Source organism: Rhipicephalus microplus, chromosome 2 (assembly GCF_043290135.1).
Source record: "Rhipicephalus microplus isolate Deutch F79 chromosome 2, USDA_Rmic, whole genome shotgun sequence".
Taxonomy (NCBI): domain Eukaryota; kingdom Metazoa; phylum Arthropoda; class Arachnida; order Ixodida; family Ixodidae; genus Rhipicephalus; species Rhipicephalus microplus.
The window spans coordinates 291197862-291224619 of NC_134701.1; the positions used below are offsets into that span (position 1 = coordinate 291197862).

The 26758-nt window shown below is 45.9% G+C and overlaps 1 protein-coding gene across 4 annotated transcripts in view; it reads right to left on the minus strand.

Annotated features, from left to right (window-relative positions):
• Nup98-96 (nuclear pore complex protein Nup98-96) overlaps positions 1-26758 on the minus strand; it is a 263228-nt gene that overhangs the window by 152305 nt on the left and 84165 nt on the right. For all 4 annotated transcript variants that reach the window (XR_005110629.2, XM_075882251.1, XM_075882250.1 and 1 more), the window contains 4 exons: positions 26439-26502; positions 16184-16298; positions 3572-3709; positions 1221-1453 (listed from right to left, as the gene is read on the minus strand). Coding sequence is in view for 3 of the 4 variants with exons in the window: in XM_075882251.1 (XP_075738366.1) it covers positions 1221-1453; positions 3572-3709; positions 16184-16298; positions 26439-26502 (550 nt within the window). In the remaining variant the exon portion in view is untranslated. The remainder of the gene's footprint in view (positions 1-1220; positions 1454-3571; positions 3710-16183; positions 16299-26438; positions 26503-26758) is intronic.

Here is a 26758-nt window from a genome sequence, read left to right on the forward strand (position 1 = left end):
CGAAAGTATACTATTCCGAAACCTTCAAGGGCCCACATCAAGTAGGTTGGAGGCTTATACAGTTTGTTACTTTAGGAACATCACCATGATGGGGGCTCTCTTTGTTGACCACATCCTCTACACATGCCGACATTTCTGTTATTACATTTATGGCCTCTTGATGCAGCACTTGGCATAGTTCCTTGCTTAGTTTCTCAAGAAAAACTGGAAATCGGTTTGGATCAGTACTTCCAAAACGCCCATCACCAGTACCAAGACTCTAACCTCTAAAGTGACAGCTCACCTCAATGCAAATACCCAAATGTGCAAAAAAATGTCAAAACTCTCATCATATCAGCATATTATTGTTAAAACCATCTTGTACTGTGCTTGATATGAAATTTCATTTGCAATAAAAGCCTGCTTAATTTTGTGATTTCCATGCCCAGATTGATGGCTATGGCCTTTTGAAATTCACATGGCACCAGAGCATCGCCTTGGAGATAGCTTTCTCTACTCCTGCCACACGGTGGAGGCTGTAAGATCCTTGTGAAATACTTGCCAAAAATTTAATCATATTGATAAGAGTAATATCTGGGGTTTAACGTCCCAAAACCCCCATATGATTATAAGGGACGCACACAGTAGTAGAGGGCTCTGGAAATTTTGACCATCTGATTTGCTTTAACGTGCACTGACATCACACATTGCACTTGTCCCTACCATTTAACTGACATCCAAATGCAACCGGCATGGCCAGCATAGAACCCTTGGACCTTTGGGTCAGCAGCCAAGCTCCATAACCTCTAGGCCACGGTAGCAGTCTTCCAAAGGTTCAATGCTAGCGTATCTGAATCACCGCAGATAATAGGCATAAGAAAGGAAAAGAAGACAACCACCTATTTGTAGCACGAAGCCACAAGAAAATTCGTACAGATTTCTCTGAGCCTTTTTGTTTCTGAGAAATCCGTATGGATTTTCTTGTGGCTTCGTGCTACAAACTTCTTATCCCTTTCTTATCCCTTCCACCACCTAGCAAGATCCCTCCGAACTCATTTGCAAGATAATAGGCAGAAAGTTCGGAGAAAAATGCTATCCCGCATGCCGCCTTCACATTTCTTGGGACATTTGCAGTTCAACGTGCTCCACCGCCGAACATCCCCACATGTTTGGAAAACTGTCCCTGCAGAGAAACTCTCCATTCAGAGGGCAATGAACAAAAATAGCCCAAGATAACACACCTGTCCTTAGCAGGAACAGCCAACGGAGTCCTAGAGGATGGACTACTGGATGACTGAGTGATCGGTGTGGACGAACGGTTGGTTGCAAGTGGTGGGGAAGCTAAGAGAGTGCTGGCACTAAGCTTGTCCGGAGTGTCCTTTGGTTTGATTATCAGTGTCTTGACACTTTGGCGAGGAGTAAATGGCTCAATGATGTCTTCTTCATCTTCTAGCCCTTCAAAAAGTGATGATGTCTGCCAACATAAAATAGAAAAAAAAAAACAAGATCATACTCATTGAAACACATCAAATTTCAAAAAAACACCATTTGAGCAGCTAAGCTTTACCAATACTTGTGTCATGTGGGCACCTCTGAAAGGCGATTGAGTCAATGGCCATCGAAACGCCACAACTCAATCTACTGGATAGCTCTGTCACACTACTGCACAGCTGTTTTGAAAGGGTGTTGAATGATTCAGGCATTTCTTTTCGCAAGAAATTCTGGAGTGCTACATATCTTTGTCCACCGATAAGTAGTTACGAATACATATTTTTTTTTTTGTTCTTGAGCAGTGAAACTGAGGCGAGCAAAACAGCTAAACACCATGCACATTGCTGTCGGGAGTATTTCCCCTTCCAGATTTTATGTAGCAAAAATGCTTCATTGACTAATTCGTAATGCAAAAACATATAGCTTTTAAAGCATACTGGTTAATTTTTTCTTTAATAGTGGGTACAAGCAGACTGTGAACAAGGAGGCATGTTTGCCATGTTTCCCCTTCGGTCACTCAAAAGCCATCGAAGTTTCGATAGAATTGTGGCATGTTCCGTCGTCTCCATAAACAAGCGACTCCATAGGTTTCCAAACCACCCAAGTGACAGCACGTGTTTGACAGTGGAGTCAATAGACTATTAGTCTATTCGATGGCCTTACAAACACCTGTGCTGCATGGGTATAAGCCTTGCTGGCTTTCAAATATTACAACTAAAAGAGTGGGAATAGCGAACCTTTCAACTACAAATACATAGCTTTGAATACTGAATAACTGAGAATGGCGATTTTTTTTCACCAGTAACCTTTGATTTTATTACATACATATGTTCAAAACAGCAGAAAATTTGTTATAGCGTAAAAGAATATTCATGCTAGCTGGGAAGTGACAATTATAGATAAATGGCTGAATTCATACAGCGTCAGATTTAGTGGAAATATTAAAACACAATTGCAAGTACCGCAAACGCATTTACAAGTACCGCAAACACATTTACAACAGAAAGACTGCGATAGCAGTCCAGCTAAGGTGGTACAGTGCCATAACAGCACAGGGATAGCGCGGGGATACCAGAACCAGAACAAATATTATTCGCAATGTCAATATGAACTCCCACAGTTGAGTAGTGCTTCCAAGATTGGCATTTCCTATTATAAAGCTGTGAGGTAATTGAAGTAAAGCCAGTTTGCTTTTGTTTTTCATCTCTGAGGCCATACTTTGTATGTTATGGGTTCCAAAGAAAATGATGACTGCTGATTCAGTGTGCGCTCTCACAACATAGTCCAGATTATCGAATGCAGATCTGGCAGCTGTCCGAAATATTGGTCGTCCTTACACATTAGTTCTATGGAGCCATCGGCGGTGCTGCGCGGTTGTCTGAATTGCCGAGCATGTCCGAATGATCGGTGTCCGCTTTATCAGTTGGCGACTGTACAATGGATGCGGATATAACAAAATATCAGTTACAATAAAGTAAATGAATATAATTAACAATAGACACGGTGTTAACAGTGATAACAAATTCACAGACATGAAAAACTTTTTTTCATGTAAGATGCAACTTTGTTATAGTGAGGTCTGAGTGTACGCTTAAGGGCCCACTATTCCATAATTCTTTCTTCTGAGAATCAGCGAAGGACCCACTACGTGTCCATACATCGAAGTGTGAATCTACGCAGCTGCCCGCTTTGTTGAAACTTTTGCAGGGTGATAAAATACATCTGCATACTTTGCAATGGGTGAGCCTATAAAACTCCCACTTTTTCTCAATTCACGCTTTAATGCCTGGTGTGATCCTACGAAGCTGTCATGCAGTACTGCATGCATTAAGGAGACTCCTTCAGCTATATAGCATGCATGGGTTTTCTTCTTCTTTGTTTTTCAAAGCATGTTGAAGTAATAACGTGGCTTCGTAGGACACCTGCTTGCCCCACAGAGGGCCAAGGGTTCAAACATTTTTATTGGTACAGACAATTTCATTATTTATTTTACTTGCATCTTTCTGAACAGTTTTGTCACGTACAAGGTGACTTGCCCACAAGCAATGATTCAGACCCCATAATTTCTGTGAAACGAGCCTTTTTACATGAAAGCACACACCTTGCCTGCCTGTGCTCCAACCGGTTTTGGCCGTAACTTGGGTGCTGGCACGGGAGACACCTTGTAGTGAGAGGCGAGCAACGCCTGCTGCGCTGCTGGATTGGTGGGCTTCAGCAACTCTTCACGTTTGTTGGTCTCCTGCATGGAACAAAGCAACTGCAAACCCTTTCGGCTGACTAGCAAACAGCAGGACGCGAATTTCTTCACTTTTCCATAAGATGAGAGCTGCTGCATTGTGTACCACATTTAAATTAATTTAAAAATGAAAGACTTAAGTGAGCCATGAAGGTGCTCCTGTCCACCAGAGAGTTTTCTACGATATTTGCTAGCGGAAGCTCTGGCGCAGCAACCATTCAGCCACCATGGGAATGGTAGGTAGTAGACCGATTTGCCTAATCTTCTGTGGCTTTGAACACACTCGTAGCTTTGTTTATTGCTACATTTGGCATTTGTTTTGTATGAGTGAATAGACTGTTGTGAACTTTATAAGCCGATTTGAATTGGTGGGACGAAAAAGATTGCGGTGGTCAAGTGGAACTGCTAAACATTTGCTGAACTTCGTATTGCAACAAAGCCAAATGGGGACAAAAGAATGAAGCTTAATATAGTCTGAGTACTACCAATTATTCCCCTGCAGGCTGAGGTGCCAAGTGTTGCAGCTCTCATGCACACTTAAGAGTTCCTGTATATGCTACCTTTAGGTAGGTAGCAGAGTTCCGCATTTGTTTTCCAACGCCGTTGGCAACCATGCACTGTAGAGAAGCTGGCTGCACCACCAAAAGCGGTCGCCATTCACTTGGAATCTATCAAGTGACTGTCGTGGGCTCTGTAGCTCATTAGCTAGGAACTGGTGCCCTTATTTGCTTTAAATTCATGTCCTTAAGCTTCGACAACAAATTATTTGCGTGGATTCGGCACCATTTTCAAAAAAAAATACTGAAATAATCAATGCTGTAGGCTTAGTCAAGTGCTCCATAAATATCGGAGGACCTATATTTGGCATCTGTGAGTTGCTGCTTATCTTCCATAGCTGGCGCTACTTGACATTGTGGCAGTGGCGGTGCATGCTATTCAGCACTACGCTACGCCTTCGCGCTGTGCTTTACCGGACAAACTACAGAACGCATTTGAGCATCCATGGTGCAGTCCACAAAGCAGGTGTTTCTTCTATCTTCGCTGGTCGTTGACAGGCCAGGCACATCGACTGGTGATCAGCGGCACGCTTTGTCGATCAGTGACAGGCTTTAGCAAGCCTCCCGTTATAACAGAACGCAGCTTTGCTGCACAACTATGGTTGCTAACCAGGAAAGATGGCTGACTTATGCGCTACTTTGCTCCCGTAGGTAGAATATACAGCGACTCCATAAACACTTGCACCAGATTTCCCTCTCGTGTATTATACAGTCGAATCTCGATAATTCAAACTCAAAGGGGCCCGAAAATTTGATTGAATTAAAAGAAGTTCGAACTAACGAAAGCTAAGTAAACGGAGGGCTCTCCATGCAGTGGCGCATGTGCATTGAGCTAACACACGAGGGGGAAGTTTCAGAAGACAAATTTATTCACAAATAACAGGTCATCTGTCATCAGTCGACGTAATCAGTGATGCGCGTCTGCACACGTTGGCCTTGCAGCGAGCAATCAATTTGCGCGCGGCTATGTCCAGCCCCGACACTCACAGACGACGACGACTGCAATGCTGCTACTACTCTCTGCGCCAATGCCGCAGCGTGTCCAGCACGTGACAAGATAGGAGGAGCGTCTCCACGCGGAGAGAAGCAGATCAGCATTTGAGATAAACTAACACTCCACGGCAGCATTTTTTTTCTTTTTTCGCGGGTCCTGGAAAGGAGAAGGGTTACGTGGCAGGGACGGGAAAGGGAGAAGCGTGGCGCCGGCGCATGAGAGTACCACACTCCGCAACATTTTTTTTTCGTTCTCTCTCTCTTTGCACGTGGCGGTGGAAGGAGAAGAGTCTACGTGGCAGGGGCAGGGGCGAAAAAGGGAGAAGCGTGCACAGGCGCGCCGCGAATCGGCATTTGAGAGAGAGCAAACATTCCACCACAGCGTTTTCTTTCCTTTTCCTTTCCTTCACGCTCAGCGTTGAGATGTCGGAGGTGCCGCCGCGGGATTGGGCGGGGTGCTGAGAGCATTTTCGGAGCGCGGTATATTCGAATTAACCGTCGAAAGTGCTTGCGCGTTCGAATTAACGAGCGTTTTCGCCCATTGAAATACATATAGCTTTGACGGGACCTCATCGTCAGTTCGAATTAACCGGAAGTTCGAATCAAGCGTGTTCGAATTAATCAGATTCGACTGTATTAAAATTTCATGCAAGGTCTCCAAAGGCCGCATAAAAAACCCCATGTGACCTTTTCAGAGCAAAAGATGATGTCACATCATGACATCATCATAGCACCACAGATTGGCAATTTTTGTGACATCATGACATCAACTAATATTTTCAATCAGTCAAAAATGAATTTATCTCTGAAGAAGCAGCCCCCCACCATGTGAGGTGCAGATAGCTTCACTAGAGATGGCAGAAACATTGAAATCGACTGAGAAGAATGTCAAAGCAACTTACTGCCTACTTCTCCCGCATCAGCTAATTACATCTCGCAGGAAATCAGGTCCCCAATTGTAAAGCTTATTGCATTATCAAGTCTGCAACAGTCTTCTATCTTCAAATGTTACCAAGTATGTAACATGTTGCCTTTTCTTTTCTCTATCTCCATTATTGATACTCTATTTGTTACCTCTTCCTTTTTTTTTTCATGATGTTTGCCTGCACGACTACTGTATTGTAGTATTTCCACAAAAAGCTGAGTATGCACAGACATACTAAAATGTTTGTTGCTTGAGGTGTTCATGAAGAGGAAGGCCCCTTCCATCAAGCAGAAAATTGAAATTCTCAGGAAGGTGGACAATGCCCCAAGGAGAAACATTAACTTGGCCAAAAATATAGGTGTAGCATGATTGACACTCAACAAAATTGTTTTGCAGCGAAATGTCGACTTTAAGAATACCCAGTACTTCGGTCCAAATGTCAAGCAGGTGAAGCAGGCTCCCATATGGTGGAAGAGGTCCTGCTGATGCGATGTCACGAGATTGCAGCTGCTGGTGTCATCGTGGATGACAATGATGCATTACGTAGAAAAGCAGACAATATTATGCTTTCCCTTAGAATGTACAATCTCCAAGTTTCAGATGGATGGCATCATTTTAAGAAAACTTAACTTGTCAACAGAAATATTGTCTGACTTGTCAACAGAAATATTGCCATGCTGTATTGGTGGCAGAAAAAGGGAGCGTAGAAGTGAGTGGCTGCTGTGGACGAGTAAACAGTCGTTCGCCTCGAGTGCTTGGTTTCTCTCGCAACAGACTGGTGGAAATGTGAGGTACTGCGATGCCTTATGCCTGCTGGTCCTGAACCAGAAGCAAACAACACCAGTACACTAGGGTTTGATGATATGCATCAAAGCAGCCGCCGCCTTCAAGGACTACAACCCCAGTACGGCCCCTTGGAAGGTTACGCGAGGACAATGTTTGCCACATCCACAAACCAAATTGCCCAGAACCCATTCGCTGGCTTACCCTGTGTCATCAACACGCCTCGAACGCCCGAACCATTCCACAGCGATGGCGGATTCCACAGCGATGGCGGATTCCACAGCGATGGCAGTGAGGATGTGAAAGAGTGGCTCGAACATTTAGACTGGGTCGCGGCCATTAACGACTAGGAAAATCGCCGTAAGTTGAAGAATGTCCACAACTTTTTCTTAGACGCGGCAAGAGTGTGGTACAAGAATCATGAAGCTTCATTCACGAGTTCGCGAGAATTCCATGGGCAGCTTTTGAGGCCTTCAGTAATCCCGTGCAGAAAGAGAGAGTGAAGCGGGCACTTCTTTCGCGGTTTCAAATGCCCAACGAGAGCGTTGCTGCGTTTGGCGAGGCACCCTCCTGCCGCGGCCGCCGAAACGGAAGAAAGGCTGTCGCCTCACTTTGTGGAGATGAGGAGCAGTGCGAAAACGTCCTGCTGTTTTCATGTACTGGGCAGTGCGCGGTTGCAATTACTCGATGGAGCGTTGCTGTCGTTGGTGCCGGCGCGAAGATGAAATGTGTAGTCTCTTCGTGCCCGAGAAAAAACTACAATGCCGAGTTTCCGCCGAAGACGGACATCAGACCACCACACTGTGCGTCCCTGACTGATGGGCCGACGATGCTCAAATCAGCACTAGATGTCAGGAATTTGCCCTCAGTAGCCTGGCCCGTGACCACCATACAACAAGCATCGGCCCGAGCGGCGAGATTACAGACTCATTACACCCCGCTTACTGGAAGCAAGATTCGTCGGATGAGACAGCATCGCTGGACCATACACGTGTTTTGTTTGTGTATGTGTGTATGTTGCTGGGGGGGGGGGGGGGGATGCCGGCATAATGACGTTCGTGTGTGCTGTGGGCCCTTTTATTGGACAATGCAGTCTGGACCTGTTCCCCGATCTAGGGATTTGGGGAAATGAGAGTGTTTATAATTAGCCCTCGCGGGCTGCTTGTGGTGCTTGTTGAATGAAGAACATTTCAATGTAGAGCATTTTAATGTAGAGCTTCTGACCTAGGAGCTCTTGCCATGTAAATAATGTAAATAAACCCTCTCTTTAAGTCTACCTTCCTCCAGCCTCGACATCTTCGTCCTGGATCTTCGGCGGGTCACAACAGCGTCGCCATGTTTGTCAAAGAGATGTCGCGATTGTTTCGACGGGACGACACCCACATGCCAGAAGAAAAGAAGCTGCGCCTGTTAATGTGAGACGTAAAGGAGCAGTTTTTCGTGAGCCTTTAGCGTAACTCTCCTACGGCAGTATCGAAGTTCATACATGACGCCACAATTATGGAGTGCATGCTTCGGCAACGGTTGTCGCAGTATGACGGCCATGTTTGGTGCGTGTTCGCTTGTGCCAAAAGGTGATGGCAGGGAGATTCTCACAGAACTCACACGGCAGGTTTACACGAAGAACTCTAGGAATCTCACGCCGTGTCCTATCTGAGTATAGCTGCTCTTACCAACACCATTCGGAATGAAATCGAGCAGTTCGTTCATTCCTCACCACCATCGCCAGCCAAACCTCCCACGCTTTCCTATGCGGATGCTCTGCGCATCTCTCTGCCGTCAACAGCACATTTTGTTCATTCACCTGCTGGGGACCCTTGGCGTTTTCCAAGCGTATCCCATCGCCCAGCTTTGCAGTCCGATTTGCGTCATGGTCTGCGGAAGTCCACTGTATGGCGTGCACCCGACAATAGTCCTTTGTGCTGCCATTATGGTGATGTTGTACACATGTAACGCGACTGTTACTACAGTAAAAGCTCGTTTGCCCGGACCACATTAACTCCTAAATTCGGCTAACTCAGACTCGCGGCGCGGTCTCGGCAAAACTGTGTATATTTCAATGAGGTTAAATGCTCATCAATTCGGAGGGATTTAGCCGCGCACCGGTTATCTTGGACAACTCCAGAGAGAGCTGTCGGGACTCCCGAGTCACGTGATCTTGGCGGCTTGGAGGCTCAAGCACCGCTTGCCATAACCGACGGCAGAACCTGAGTTTTGGAGAAACCAAAACCGAGCGAACTGCAGCAGAATATGACGATGATAATAGTGAATGAGGGGGAAGTGGCTAGGTGGTGCTAGTCACCACCCGGCGGAAGCACTTGGGCCACCGGCGCATCCAGTGTTTACTAACAGCTGCCCGCTATGCCCATGCTACCCCTACTGGTGTACTACTTCGTGTCTTGGTTTTTTGTGTTGTGACTTCGCGTGTTGCGGCTGTGTTTGTGCACGTTGTCGCCGCTGCCGCGCTTCATGACGACCGTCACAGGAATTAAGCGGCCACAGCAGCCAGCAAATGATCTTGAAAGAAAGGTTATGATATTGAAAGACGTGATGAGCCGATGCGACGTCACTGCACCGTGCAGGAGGCCGCCGAAGCCCTCGCTGTCCTCGAGGAGTTCTGCATTTGTTCTCGCGACAGTGAACGTGCGCACCACCACCTGATGGGATTAAAAGATCGTTCTGTCAGAAATTCTGACGGTGAGGCAGGCAAAAATAACGCACCTTTTTAAGAAATAAAGGTTTGTCTGTGCCGTGTACGTTTTCTTTTTGTTTTCATGGTCCGTTCGATAATGCGGAATTCGGTTAACTCTCACATTTTCTCCGGTCCCGTGAGATCTGAGTTAATGAGCTTTTGCTGTGCCTATGAAAAGGCTTACAAAGAATAGGCTCGAAATCTCGTTGAACTCCCGACATGGCCAGATTACGCTTTTACTTATGAACTTCGGTGGCATTTTGTGAACCGCACTATCCTAGCTTACTTGGAGGCACTGTATGATTTGGACGCCTTCCCTTTCATTACGTCGATCTCAACTGACAACAACTACAATACCGAAGTGACTAGTCGCCTCAACGTCAATCGCCAGTTAGAACAAACTAAGCGGGCAAGGCTTCTCAGCCTCCTGTCATCCTTTTGAGACTGGTTCGCCACAACGTCGGAAATCCTGCAGACACCTCTAACGAAGCATAGAATCATCACTTAGCCCATGCTTACTGCGTATCACTGAAAGAACAGGATGGTGTCCGTCATCAAGAGAAACAAATGCTTGACGACGACTACATAATTAAAAAATCTACAAGTCCTTGGGCAACACCAGTTGTTCTGGTTAAAAAGAAAGATGGTTCTCTACGATTATGCGTTGACTACCGCAAACTGAACAAGATAACAAAAAAAGACATATGTCCTCTTCCTCGTATTGATGACTCCTTGGATAGCCTGCGACACGTTTGTTACTTCTCTTCTATGGATCTCTGTAGCGGATATTGCCAAATTGAAGTAGATGAACAGGACCGAGAAAAAAACAGCGCTTACTACACCTGACGTTCTCCATGAATTTAAAGTTCTCCCTTTTGGCTTGTGCTCCGCTCCAGCCACATTCCAACGGATGATAGACACAGTTTTATTAGACCTGAAGTGGCAATTTTTAGTGTATTTAGACGACGTAGTCTTTTCTACGACTTTTGAACAGCACATTGAGCGGCTTGAGGCGGTTCTTCTGGCTATTCACACTGCCGGCCTCTCTCTGAAACCAGAAAAGTGTTATTTTGGATATGAGGAACTCAAATTCCTTGGCCACATTGTCAGTAGCAGTGGTGTTCGCCCCAACCCTGAAAAGGCTATGACAGTTGCTTTGTTCCTGATACCTAAAACAAAGCATGATGTACGCCGCTTTCTGGGCCTTTGTGCTTATTACCGCCGCTTCGTGCCAAATTTTTCGAAAATTGCCGACCTTCTACAACAACTCGTCAGGGACGATGTCGCCTTCGTCTGGAGGTCCCAAACAATCTGACGCTTTCCGCAACCTTCAACAACGCCTACAAATTCCACTGATCCTTGGTCACTTCAACACCGAAGCAGACACATAAGTCCGCACTGACGCGAGTAACCTTGCCTTCGGAGCTATTCTCGTGCAATATCAAGATGGCGTGGAACGCGTCATTGCCTACGCTAGCCACACATTGTCATCTGCGAAGAAGAGCTATTTGACGACTGAAAAAGAATGTCTGGCGGTTGTATGGACCATAACGAAATTCAGGCCCTACTTGTACGGACGCCCCTTCCGAATCGTCAGTGACCCCCACTCTCTCTGCTGGCTAGCGAATCTGAAAGATCCTTCGGGCTGTCTCGCAAGATGGAGCCTTTGGTTACAGGAATTGGATATAACGATGGTTTGCAAGTCTGGCCAGAAACACACCGACGCTGACTGTCTTTCCCGTGCACCCGTCGAGATCCCTACAGAAGACAAGGATAAAGACTTCAGCTGCCTTGCTGTTCTCGCATCATTAAACGTGGCTGAGCAGCAACGCGCAGACATAGAACTACAACCACTGATCGAATAACTTTGGGGACGTCGCCCACAACCCCCACGTCAGTTTGCGCATGATATGTCATCTTTCTGTCTATGCCTAAACATCCTCTACAAGCGAAACTTTCATTCAACGAAACCTGTTTACCTTTTCACCATTTCTGCTGCTCTCCGCGATGATATTTTGCGTGCTTGCCACGAAGAGCCATCGTCAGGGCATCTTGGTTTTGCACGTACTTTGGCGAGGATCAAGAACAAATACTACTGGCGGTAACTTACAAAAACTGTCAGACAGTACGTCAAGACTTGCACAGCTTGCCAATGCCACGAAAATCCACTGATGAAACCAGCCGATCTGCTTCAGCCTGTACGACCCCCTCCTGCACCTTTCGAAAAGGTCAGGATGGATTTACTCGGCCCATTTCTGAAGTATACTGCTAGTAATTGCTGGATTGTTGTTGCCATCAACTACTTGACTAGATACAGTAAAACAAAAGCTACCCAGCGAGCAACTGCTTTCAAGGTGGCTTACTTCTTTATCAAGAACATCGTTCTCTACCAAAGAGCCCCCGCTGTCGTCGTCAGAGATAGTGGTACTGAATATACGGCCCAGTTCCTCCAAGATATCCTATGGCTGCATGGTAAGACATACCGAACAGAAACTGCATACCAACCGCACACCAACGGGTTAACTGAACAGCTTAACAAAACAATTGCAGATATGCTTTCGATAAATGTCGCCAAGGATCACAAAAATTGGGACGAATTCCTTCCTTATATCACATTTGCCAACAACATGGCTCTTCAGGAAACACCCAGCTTTGCTCCTTTTCATCTGGTTTACGGCCGCGACGTCGCCACAATGCTTGACACCATGCTGCAACCAACTCTGCCGGACATGCCTGCCCCGGATGCAGATGTATTTGTTAAGCAAGCTGAAGAAGCCCGGCAGCTTTCGCATTTTATCGTAGCAAGATCAAGATTTGCACCTGTACAACTCCCGTTACAGAACTGTAACGTACAAACCGGGTGCCCTGGTCTGGGTTTGGACTCCCATATCGGTACTTTGGACCCTACCGAAATCTTCATTGCCTCAGTAAAGTGAACCATTCTCATAATGTGGAAATATATGAGCGCACAAGGTAGAAGAAAAAGCACTTGATAGGAAAGACGCTCCCTGTCAAGTGCTTTTTCTTCTACCTTGTGCTCTCATATATTTCCACATTATGTTTTACCAACTGGCCCAGCATTCCACTTTATTGAACCATTCTCGTAGATCACGCTCCTTGGATGTGGTTCATGTCTACAGGATGAAGCCGTACCATTCGCATCGACTGCACGCTCCTTGGATGTGGTTCATGTCTACAGGATGAAGCCATACCATGCGCGTCGACTGCAAGTCATGATCTTTTTGATGTGAAACTTGCCTTCAGGAGTATTGTACATTTCTTTCTCGTTTCTTTTTATCTCACCCATGTGCTCCTCAATGAACACAAACATATTTGGCTACCTTCCAGTATATTTTGGAGCCGTGGTGTTTATATGATGCTTCTTTTTCTTCTTTCTTTGGGGAGAGAGGGTAATGCCATGCTGTGTTAGTGGCAGAAGAAGAGAGTGTAGAATTGAGTGGCTGCTGTGGACGAGTAAGCAGTTGTTCGCCTCGAGTGCCTAGTTACTCTCTAAAGGAACATTTTATGTTTCTTTGGTATACTGCGTTAATACTCTCCACAGGCCGCAGTCAGACAACACGTATAAAATATTTCAGTTGGATTTTAATGTTTTTGTCGCTGAGCATCATCAAGCCAGCCCACTACAATGAATGCTATCCCATTTAGTCAAATCAGTTTGATTGAATTTGCAAACTCTGCATCTTGCATGCAGGGAAAATTGAAGTGCCGGTCAGAGTCAGTGGTCAGCACTCCTCTCATAATTGTTCACATGCACCACGATGAGATGACAGATTTGCTCCTGGTACATCGAGAGTCGCTGTCACCCTGTGACGTCTTACTGCCATGACACGTCACTGAGAAGCCATCCTCTCGATAACAAAATCGAAAACTGTTTTTCTGAGGTAGCCATATTAAATATATTTGGGGTGTCCACCAATTATTTTTTCCCAATTTATTTGACTTTTCCCCGTTTTCCATGATGATTCTGAGCACATTCCCCAACTGGTGGGCCTGCGTCGAAAACAGACTGTCTCATGATTATGGCAGAACAGCGTGAAATACAGATCAGTGAAACACACAAGACACAGCACAGTGTCCTCCATGCTCACTGTCCCTCACATTGCACTGCCCTCCCATATTGTAGGGAAACCAATCGGCCCACCTAATAAGGGCCCTTGTGATTATCTGCATACTCGAAACGAGTGCTCAAATGTAGGTTTGTGTGAATATTCGAATGCTTCAAATATTTGAAAGAATATTACAGTATTCAGGGTCACTTCAATTCGAAATTATTCAAAATTTCGTAGTATTCCAAATAAACGTAAGTGCCGGCATGAAACCCCTCTTGTAAAGGTGGTTTCATTTCATTGAAGGGGTGCTAGTCCGAGAAGATACCTACGCAAGGAAAATTTGCACTGCCACAACGTCCCACTTCAAGGTTTAATGAACGTACTACCCTCACATCAATTCATCATTTTTTAATATTAAAAGCTCGTTGTAACGGCTTATATCCTCTAAGTATAGTAAAAATCCTCTAAGTATAGTAAATTATAAAATGTAACACATTTTATGGGCAAGTTCTACTGCTATTCAAAGCTGTTCCCACTTTCTTTGAATAAAAAAATAATAATTTTCACAGGCCTTGTTTTTCTTTTTAAAAATACTGTGCTGGTTAGTTTAATCATGAAAAATATGCCCATTTTTTTATAACATATGACATGCAGTATTCGAATATGGTTCGAAATTATTCAACCAAAATTTCTATTTGCTTCAAATTTGGTTCAAGCCTAAAATTCTCTATCCGCACAGGCCTACTCCAACAGTAAAAAAAAAAACAGCGCTTGCACAATCAGCTTGCTGAACTGTGGATTCGTATCATTGCAGTGCCACTAGAGGAGCTCTTCTCAAATACTTCTGCCGAACCAGAACGTCTTCAAGCCGAGCTCAGGTGGCGCAAAGACAAACAATCACAGATTTATGAGCATGATTAACATCATGTTCAGGAATGAAAAGACATTGTGCGATCTCGAACAACAGCATACATTATGCTTTTCTTTATGCTTCTACTTAGCCATTCACTGCAGTTACAGAAAAGGAGCTATTTCATAAGCTTTGATCAAAAGTAAATACGGTTTTCATGACTACCACACAGGCTGCTATCAGTCAGTTTCTAGAAACCACCCAAGTTTTTCAAAAATGCTTCGACAATTTCCTGACTTTTGCAGACATACCCCAATTCTCTGACTATTCCAGGTTTTCCAGGTTGGTAAACACCCTGCAGGCACTGCGTTACTTTCTTTGACATTTCCAGCTATGCACCATGTGACATGCTGAACGCTGACGAAAACCTCTTTCATTGTGTGTGAAGGACCAGGTTTGCCAGCATAGGAACCTGTTACAGTGCTTTTGGTGTCAATGCTAAGAGCTCTGTGCAATTAGGCATGGACAACTTCAAATCTTTTTTTGCATTTTTAGATAGTTCCTGGCAAACTTGGACAGGAAAATGGCAGCAAGGAATTGTCAAACAGTTTCTAGACCATATAAAATAAAGGATACACCCAACTTCAACAACGTTGCTTTAAGCTTCCTGCCTGCGACCACTATGAGCTGTACACAGCAACTACACATCCCGATAATTCGAAGTGTTAACCATTTCTTTAAAGGACTTCCAGTGCAAAATCTCACCATGAAAATTGATTTTAGAAGCAAAAATTGCATTTCCTGGCCACCACTCCTGACAGTATGAATGTGTATACAATTAGTAGCTGTTGTCACGAATCTTTTTCACACCATTGAATGCAGCTGAGACGAGGAAGTCAAGAGCCAAATGATGGTTTGAAGAATCTCAAAACTCAAGCTTAAACCTAAAACTCAAAATCATGAACAACTTTGACATCTCCACTCTAAGATCTATTGCAGACACCGGACAACTGTCAACATCAGAAAGCCACCATAGTGTCAATGTTCTACGCCACACTGTAAACACTGGCAGTGTAAGGAACAAAACTGCGGCACAGTTCTATGCTTCTCATGGAGCCTTTGCCAGTGACATCAAAGATGGGAAAATGCAAAAGAAAAATACAAACTATTCCAGCCAAAATTAGTTGTGCCTATAATGCTAGTGGCCATTTTCATTTGAGATTGGCTTGTAATGGCTCATATAAATTCGGGGCAATACAAACATTTTTGTGCTCCTGTTAAAATTCACATCAAGACTCTACTATAATGAGGTTCAACTGTAATGACAACACAAAAAAAGCAAGCATTAGGCAACTTGGTTTCGACTAGCCACACTAAAAGCGTGTCATCCTGTGCCCTTTTTATTCAGTTCAGTTGGGTTGTCCATGCCTTTTCACACCATGTCATGGCAAACTATTGGCCTCCTTTTCTTTTATAATCATGTATACCCATAAATCTTTGGAATCTCTAGTATTCCAATTATGTTTCTGCTAGTGAGATTAAGAGTTTTTTCACAATAGGAGCTAGCAAATCAGTACTAGCCATGAAGATAACATGCAGACTTTTACCTTGAGCACATTCCTGAACAGTGGGTTGTCTCCATACGGATTGGTTGACAGGTATTGGAGCAGCTGCTGTGTCTGCTGCTGCTGCAGCTGGTTCGCTGCTGCATTTGGATCAGTGCTGAAGGTAAAAATATTCCAATATAATTCACAGAACATTCTACCGCAATAACAGTGGCTTTTCAGCCAGTTCAGGATTTGGAGCAATTAAAAGAGTGCATTGCTGGGCAAGTTGACGAACTGTCTCAAAATAAAAGCGGAGCACAAAAAAAGTGGAACACCAAGAATAAGACAAGACGGGCGCTAACTAGCTAGTGATTTATAATGGAAGAATTAGAGTGAAAATACAGAGAGCGTACGTCACAATCGCACACATCGAAAAGCTTATCATACAAAGATCTACTGCCTATTGCGGCGAAGCAGCTCCCGCAACACGTGCGTCAGTTTGTTCAGTGTGGAATACAGTAAATATGATGAAGTGCTTGTTACGCGACAAAAATCACGTAATTGCATGTAAGAACTAATGACTGGACTAAAATCGCATATCACATCAAAACTAGTCACTTCACTAAAATCCCTTGACATCATGCCACATGACACCAAAACTTGCGTAACATCTCTACTCCCATCTCACAACCGTTATCACTACCATAAGCATAAGCAAGCAACGTGCTTGCACGTCAATACACAGCCCAGACATAATTATCTTTCATTTGGCAGGGTTGAGACATTAGCACTTGTTTGGCCCATGATACATCACATCAATGTGCGATGCTATTTCTTTTTTGCATTAATGTTGTGTGCCTTTAATGTCTGTATCAGTAATTGCTGGAAACTGTGATTACAAATCCAGAAGGCAGTGCATATGCAGGCACAACCGTTTGCTTCGATTCGCACTTGCACTTCCTATTCACCCACTATGCTGCCAGCAACAAACAAATGGTGAAATGAGGCATTCTTTCGTGCCATTCCACGTCAAGGACAAAGAATTAGGTACATTTTGTCATTACAATGAAATCTTGGTAGAACGAACCCAACATTAACAAACTTTTCAGATTAATCAACTTTTAAAAAGTTCCGCGCCGACTGCTAATAGTTTCAATGTAAAAGTATTTCACTACTATGTACTTCAGAATACCAACTTTTCAGAATAACAAGCAATAATTTAGTTCCATGTTATATTAACGACGCCTCAGTATTACGAACTTATGTTCTGAAATCCGTCACGACCACCGCAGCGGTACGCAAGCAGACGGACGCCTTGCTTCTCGGAAGACGCGCGACGGTGTGGAGAAAAGAAAAGAACAAAAGGGCGACTTTCTTTTCTTTCTTTTTGTTGAAGCGCCGACGCTGCAGGTTTACAAGCGAGTGGAGAGACGAGGGCAACACAGGAGGGCAAGGTCAGCGAGGCCGAGTGGGGGTTGCGAAGCAGGAAGCGTGGGCGCGGAAAACCTCAGACAGCGAGAGAGCAGAAAACGAAACGCGAGGCATTTTCTTTTTTAGCACTTTTTTCTTCTTTCGAAAGAGGCGATGACGGCCGTGACGCTTCGAGTTTTTCTTTGGAGGCCTTTTTTTCCAGCTGTGTTCATCTCTTTTCAGACATTACTTATGGCGTCCGCGAAGCAAGTATGCGTTCGCGCTGTGGTGATACTACAAATGAGTTCACCTCTGCTTGTGACGAAGAAGCGGAAGCAGTTTTTGATAAGCGAAACAATGGATATTCTTCGGCAACTGGAAGGCAAAAAGCAGGCTGTTCTGACCAAAGAACCGAACCACACCACAGGAATGTGGATGAGCTGGAGGCCTTCGCGCTGCAAAGTTCGTGCTGCTCGCGTCAAAAAAAAAATTACAGACTTCTTTAAAGTAAACGTGCATTTTTTGGTGTTTACTCGTGCATTTGTTTTTTGTTTTTCTCGAGAAAAACGAGTTCAAGGATCCACCGCTGTAAAGGAAAGTTGTTTTGGTCAGTGAAAAATAAGAATTTTCTAGCTTTCACTACGACGACCCTTCAAAATAACAAACAAATTTCCACGGTCCCCTGAAGTTCGTTATACCAAGATTTCACTGCATTTGCAAGATGAAGCGTTTGTTTAGACTCGCCTGCTAAGCCTTACGTGCCGGGAATTCGGTAATGGTTCTTGGATGTAGTGCAATATAGTCGCAAATACACCACCATCAAATGATCAGCACATTATAGTAAGGCAAATACAAGCATCAATTTGTAACCTACAGGTCACACAGCACACGATGACTTGATAAATTCGAAGCTAGGGCACCTGGCTGATGGGCGCAGCCTTTTTTCTTATTTTCGCATTGATGTTTATTCACATTACGCATGCGAGCAGACACCGGGGAGACGCAACGTGAATGAACGCAGTCGCCGACCGTTTATTCGGACGCCGAAAATTCGGACATGCCCGTTTATTCGGACATCTTCGTGGCACCGCCACTCGCTCCATTGATCCTAATGTAAACTCATGACTGAAAATTCGAATGCACCACTGTACGCCATTCGATTATTCGGAGTCCGTTTGACTGACCGGATGCGGTGCCGTACGCCATTACACGCTGACAACGACGTTAACAATACGTTTGCTAAGTTGCCAGCACTGATATGCTGCACTAGTTATGCATGGACGTCGGGTCAGTGTCGAAATGCGCGCAGAAATCGCCATTGCCAATCTCGAAGGCTATGTGTGGCGACGCGTTTTCTTTTTTGTTGTTGTTTTAGCCAGTCGAGCGGCCAAGCCCCCTACGGAGTCTGTTCGCTGTGGCGTTTGGTGTGTCAGCGCTGTCAGTCAACGGCTAGGCCTGGTTCGTCTTGTTCTCTGTGTTCTCGCGCTCTTGCAAAGTTTCGTGGGTTGCTGAAATGGCTCCGACGCCACCCGTTGCTGCACCGTCGGGAGTGAAAAAACGCGGCCAACGTGGGAGTTACAAGACGCTCACGATGGCGAAGAAAGCGGACATAATTCGCGAGGTAGAAGGCGGCCGACCTCAGTCTGAAGTGGCTCGGGAATTTTCTATTTCTAAGCAAATCGTCTCGGAAGCATGCATGTGTGCAGACAGAGAGTTTTTTCGGGCGATAGGGCCTATGAATGTGCTTTTTTCCAGTGAATCTGTTTTTTCGGATTCCCGATTATTCAGACATATCGGCGGTTCCCGTCAAGTCCGAATAAACAGTCAGCAACTGTACATGTGCACGATATATTCGTCCTTCCTAATGGCTAAAGAGTCCAATAACCTTCACAAAGCTGAAGGAAACATCTGAAATAGAGTCCCACGACCGATTTCGTAACGCCCCATAACATCCAGTAACATGACAAATTAATATCATGTAACTACTCATGGGACAAAGGTCACATAACATTACCTAATGTACTGGTCAGGTGGCTAAAATCACGTAATATTACGCAACTGGTCACTGCCATGTTCCGGCTAAAACCACAAGACACGTGCGTAGTATGGGGAACCGACTGAAACCAGAGAAAAATGGTGAAGTCAAGCCGAACTTGGCACAATACTAGCAGAAATTTAACACCTCCAGAAAAAGCTTGGCACTAAAGTCAAATCCCTTTATAAGAGACACTGATGTATTAGACAAATGGGTATGAAAGAGACATTGGTGTGCCTACATTGAAATGGCTGTCGATAAGAGACTGCATATGTATTACGCTGTTTATAAGAGACACTTCATGTAAGGGACTATGATTGCTCTCCGGTGCATCTCTTTCATATGGGGTTCAACTGCATAAGCAAATCTTGGTTAGGTCAACCAATAGCACCGCTGGTTGTTCCAGCCTTGTACCACTAGTTCAAGCCCAGAACTTTTTAGTGAGTGTTCTAGTTAGTGTGCAAATGAAAATTGCTGATCCAATCAAAAAGGAGACATGAACAACAAAGAGTGGAGAGCTGCCAGAAATAGGGCTGCTCCCATAAAATACCATCATACGCTGGCTTTACCACAACATGTAACATGAACATTGCAGTGAAGCATTAGTGACAAGGTGAGCATAGCATAGTTTCAGGAACCGACAGGCATCGAAACATCATGTGTTCCAGCATTTAGTAAAAAGGTAGGTGTGACCAACCCTTTAGCTTACCCCCACCTGCCATCATCACCCCTTGAATCTGCCATTGGCAGGAGTTCACAAGTGTTATACAAGTGCCAATAACTGACCACATTGGCACTTAGGCTTAGCAACAGGGATCGTTCATAAAGATAGCACAGCACAGTTGACATGAAACATTTTCTAACACAAAAGTGTTTTATTCCGGGCTTAAGCACGGCTCCACTGACACATTTCCGTCACAGAAACGAAGTTGTAAAACATATACTAACATATTGCAAAAAAAAACAACAACAAAAAGGTTCTGTTGCGGGGGCTTCAAACAAGCGACCTCTTGATTCCAGCACGCGACACTAACCACTAGACCACAAAATGTACGTTTTCAAGATTGTTAACGGCAAGCTATTTATATACACCATATACTACAGGGCTGGAAGTGGGCTTCAGCCATTTGGAGCAGCTCAGGGAGCAGAAATGCTCTTTTGGAGCAGGTTTGGAGCAATGCCAGGTTGCAGATTAGTTGCAAGTTAGCGCTGTGTGTGTGTGAATCTCTCCTTTGTGTGTGTCCTTGTCGTGGTGCGCTATACCAGCGAAAATGATGAATCCCAACCAACTAGCCCGGCAACGTGCCTTAGCAAAGAATGCCAGGTAGTTTTGGAACACATTTCTGGGTTCGGGCATTATTGGTAATTCTTTTTTTTTTTTTTTGAATTTCTCGGAAACGCATTGTTCCAGTGATATTTAGTAAGTAATCAATGCTGAATTAGCAATCTCTCTTTCTCTCTCTCAATATATGTATATATATATATATATATATATATATATATATATATACACACACTTCGCTCAGGGGGGGGGGGGGGTCAGTGAGCCAAAATTCGCAGGGGTGCAGGGGTCCAGCCATGAGCTCTGAGAACAAGAACCGCCTTTGATGCGCGACTCAAAATAATCACGAACAGCCTTACGGACCGGCTCATAACTCCACTAACGCACACAGGATGACCAAAAAACCCGGAGGGAACAATCCCCGCAAACTGGCGTTCAATCAAACATACGCAGTGAAACGACCGTAGGAAAGCCAGCACGAAATAAACAGAAAGAAATAAAACTCACACGGAACTCGCCGTAAAATACGGGCTATCGACTCGCCTTATAGCCAACGCACCCAAAAGCGGCGAGGCCTCGCCTCAGTAGCACGCACGGAGGAAATACTCCTTGCGCCTAGCGCGACCGATGCCGCATCCTATCCCTCGCCTGCCTCCGAAAAGCCCCGGCGCTCGTTGCGCACCCCTTGTTATCTGGCCGCCACTTTTCCGCCCCCTGTGGCTTTTTTGGATGCTGACGCTCGTCTCACGCATGTGCAATGTGTATTTGCTCTCTTTGCCCTGCTTCCATCTTGAGTGCCACAGATAAGGGCCTATCGGTCCGACACACACACACACACACACACACACACACACACACACACACACACACACACACACACACACACACACACACACACACACACACACACACACACACACACACACACACACACACACACACACACACACACACACACACACACACACACACACACACACACACACACACACACACACACACACACACACACACACACACACACACACACACACACACACACACACACACACACACACACACACACACACACACACACACACACACACACACACACACGCGCACACACACACACACACACACACGCGCACGCACACACACACACGCACGCATATTTATTGAGCACTGATCGTCTTCATCTGTACAGCCTAAACAATTGTAATCATCATCATCGTTAGGCTCGCGGACTGCGCTGCTTGTGTCTCGTGCGACTGCATAGAAATCTGCCTACTGTCGTACTCGTTGTCATCTTATAAATGATGGAGTGTGCTTCAATTCCCACGTCCTCCTGCTCTACCGATCACCCCTGGAGCTTCGGTATGGTCGACGGTTGTGCTCACCGACAGCGGGGATAGAACACAACAACATGTCCACTTCCACGGCCTCTTCTTTTCAGCCGGCTGGCCCTACCTACACCGTGAGTACACCACAAAAAGACACTGTGAGAAATTCCCATTACAGAGAAGATGGCTTTAGGGGCTGCCTGGCCATTCCCTGTGCTTTGCACGGCACCAGACGCACGGATATTGACTTCAAATGCAGCGCATTTAGCCTGATTGGGTACACTCCCAGAGCTCCACTCACTGCCAACAAGTCCACAGTTGCGGCACTCAGACAACAGCTTCATCGCAAGTCCATATTCACGCTCACCTTTTTCAATAGAAATGGTCCCACTGCATGTCCGGCATTTAGCCGTTCTTTCAAGAAGCTTGTTTATCAGCACTCACTTTCTGCTGTTGCGCACGATCGGCGCTCATCAAAAAGGTTGTGTCTTTCCTTATGCGCTGCCTATCGCCGACGTCGTCCGAGGCGGCCAGGGAAACAGGCGGAGATGTCGGCGTTTCATTCGACGGATCGTGTTCCGTCACCGCACCGTCCTGTACTAGGTGCGCATTGGATATACCCGCGCCATTATCTCTTTTTGCCGTAAATTTCTTGCGCTTTTTTCCAAACTTGTGAGTGGTGTGGAACTTGCAATACAGGTTCAGCAGAAGCATGATGAAAGGTTCAAGCCAGGTTCAAAACGTGGCCTAGAGCGTAGGCCTAACGCTCTGGCCCGGTGGCTGCAGCGCGCTTCGGCGGGCTGGTTCGGCGGCGTGCCTGAGTGTGCAGACTTGAGAAACGCTTGCACCAATTTCTCGCTAGCTCGAGCGGGTTCAGGAAGCCGACGAGAACAATGACATCTGAGCGAGATACACTCGACGCTTCACGTGCGCTCTACTGCTGAACGCAGCAGACAGCTCGGGAAAAAGCGGCCGTGAGTGTAGGCCTACCGCACTGTCCCGGCGGCTTTGTCGAGCTCGTTCAGCGCCGTACCAGTATACCATCGAACCTGGATACTATACAGAGATGCTTGCTCTAATTTCTCGCCAGCTCACGTGAGTTCAGGAAGCAGACGAGTTCAAAGGGGCATACACTCGCCGCTTCGCGTGCGCTCCGCTGCCCCACGCAGCAGACAGCTCGGGAGGCCCGGCAAATCGGAAGGCGCGATTTAGTCACGTGTGCTCACCACACCAATAGGCTCACGCGATGGGGCTTTTTTTTTTCATGAGGATTCATGGCATGCATACTGAGTGGACGGAAACAAGCGCAGCAGGATATGAAAGAAAAAGGGCAGTTCTTTCGAATGCGACCAAGACGGCTGCTGTAGCAAGCGTAGAACGGCAACACCGCAGTGCTGAAAAAGCCCGTTTTTCACGTGTCCATCGCCAAAAATTCAGCTCACTAATGTCGCATAAACTACTCTTGGCTAAATTACCAATCTAGAACGTGTGAAAATTAACGAGCGAGATTATACAGCGACAGTGTGAAAATTCAAATATAGCATTTTCAAAAAAAATCTTACTTTTTAGAAATTTTCGGTCTCCCAAGACCCGCTTCTCCCCTTAATTAGGGCAACCTTTTTTTTTTTTTCAGTGTTAGCGACTTGCAGTGCTTTGATGCCATGGTTGCCGCACTTACGCTAAGTTGCCGCTCTTCCCAGTCAGTGAAAAATCTGTACCGCTCAGTTTGCACAGATGAACGAAAGTCACACCTCAGGGAAAATAACGAGCACTGCACTCACAGTCAGCGAAAAACCTGTACTGCGTGGTTTGCGCAGATGAACGGACATCCCACCTAAAAATAATAATGCGCACTGCACAGAGCGAACGAGACAAACTGCGCCAAGCGTCGGCACAGGGCCTACCAGCTCAGTGCATGTGTCACATGACGCGCCACAGAGTTGCATGACAGAGTTGATATGTCGCTGGACCGAGACTTCACGTTTGCCGAAAGCATCGACGTTGTGATGGGCACGGCTAAATAAGAAATAAAATCAACTAACTTCAGGTGTGCCAGCATCGCACGAATTTTCTGAAATGGTCTGGTAGTGGAATTTTCGTTCCACTACCAGTCAATATTTCGAGTTATCAGCAATCCGACACCAAAATACTTTGAGATAAAGGAAAAAAATTTACATGTGATGTATAAAAAAATATAAGGTGCTGCGAAAATTTTTGAATTGGCTGATTTTTCGATACACTAGTTCGAATTAACGAGGTACAGTCGAGCCCACATATAACGGCCCCACTTAAAACGAACTCTAGCCTAAAACAAACAATATTCGCGTGACCGTGAAGATATACATTGGTTCAATGGCACAAAATCGCACTTACAAGTGTCTCTGAGCGCCGCTGATCGGTTACAGCGAACGGAGTCAGCGGTCTGCCGACTTCCCGGGAACCAATTTCGACCACTGACCAGGCATCGGCGAGGTGCTTATACATTCTTATTGTTAAACGCCGACCCTGCTTCCGCGCCCCTCTAGTTGCCGCTCTCCCCGACCGCTTTTTGTTACGCACCCCTCCGTCCTTTGTCCCCCTGCTACTCTGAGCACCCCGCATCGCCAGACGAGGCCCGTGTTTTCACACTGCCACCGATCTTTCGAAGACCAGTCGGCCATGTACCTTATTTTTAATCTCTGGTACTGTCGCTGGAGTCGCCGGCCTGGAGTGACCAGACCATTTGCCAACATCGTCGGCCACCGACTGTATCTGATAGTCTGCGTCTAGTGCACGCGCGTACGCTATTCCACCGACTCTGATAATTTGCGATTCGTTTCGTGTTTAGAACTTGTTCTCGCCCACTTCATACTCAACTCGGCATGCCTTCCGCGCGCGTGTGGAAACGCGAGAACGGCTGTTAATTTGCACGGAACGAATCGCGAAATATCGAAGTTAGTGAGGCCAAGCAAACCCGTCGGCGCAACGAAATGATTTTTTGACCATGGCCGCCGATTCTTCGAACACCGCCGCGCGCACCGATTCAGGCGGCCATGCACTCTTTCCAAGTTTTTCTACGTGCGAGTTTTGCGGACCTTTCAAGCAAGCTACCCAACCTGCCTCTTTCCCGTGTGTTTTGGTTTTCAAGGTAGCCCTCCCGCCGCATCCTCCCCTCTCTTTATCGCAACTCCTTGCCCTTCTCTCGCAAGTCTGCTCTCCTCTTTTGATAACAACCCCTTCGCCCGTCTCCACCGCTCCGCGACGCTTGCCACGCTGGCTCTAATTAGTTTTGTTTTCTGACTGGATACGGGCCCAGAGCTGTCCCACGCGTTCTGGCATGCGTGTCGCGTGTGCCCGACTTGCTCGCTCTTGGTGTGCGTGTGTGTTCATGATGGTTGACGGGAGGACTAGCACGCTTTTTCCTGCCGCTCAACAAAACGTCGAAAGTGTGACCGCTTGGCGTGAGCGTAATCCCCGCGTTGGGTGCCGTGTTGCGGAGTGCTTGCTCATAGCTGTTGACCACCTGGCAGCTAACTTGCCACTTCTGGCGTCCCTGTATTCAGCTGTGGAGATGGTGAATTTTTTGTGGGTGATGGTGACGGCTACATGCGTGCGAAACTGTTTTCGCGAGGACTACTTCGTCGACGTCGAGCCCGATGCCGAGCCTGAAGCTTCCGAACTGCGGCGGCGATTTGTGGGCGCGCGTCGACTCCGACCTGGGAGAGTGGGTGGGACATCTGTTGCGATGGTTTAATTACGGCAGATGATGATGCCGACTCTGCGGAACGTACACGGATTGGGCATTGTGAATGAAGTATGTAGCGAGAGCGATTTGGAGGAATTGGATTGCGAGAACGACGAAACTTTGGAGCCAGTACATCATGCAGCTTATGCCACGGGCCTCAGCGAACGAGCACCCTACCGTTTTAAACGTACTCGAGACCGCCCTTGTCGCTTTTGTTCTTCGAAACACATGCACCACGAACTTTTTGGGGAAAAAAAAGTTTGTGTTTTCACTCGCAACTTCTTTTAAAAGCTGTGTTTCATTTACTACGAACTTCAGGATACAGTGAACGGATGCCGCGTCACGCTCAGGTTCGTTATAAGCGGGCTCGACTGTATTACTGTACTTGAACCAAAGCTGACCCTTTTTCAAACTAACTTTCGCACCTCGTTAAAAAAGGAAAAAAAAAAACGGCCTAGATTTAAGTAAATATGTAGTAGAAGTCTACAGGACTTCAACGTGAATAACATGTACATTTTGTAATCGGGAAAATGCTGACTTGCCTTCCCATGGTTGGTACAGTACTGCCAAAAGTAGAACCAGTCCCGACACCTGTTTGGCCGAAGCCTAAAATAAAAAAAATTTAAAAACGTAAGGCACACTCCTGAAATTTGAATACATGCACAAATATCACACAACAAACACTATTATTGCAACCACAGTTTTTAAAGGTCATTGTACCTCTACATTTCAACCTCTTAACAAGAGCACTGGTAATGGGGTAATTCCACACCAGCTGTCCCAGCCGAGGTGCTCGCCAAAAATCGATTTCTATACGATAGGTGAGAGAAAACTGCACATGTATAGGCACTAGCTGTAAGGC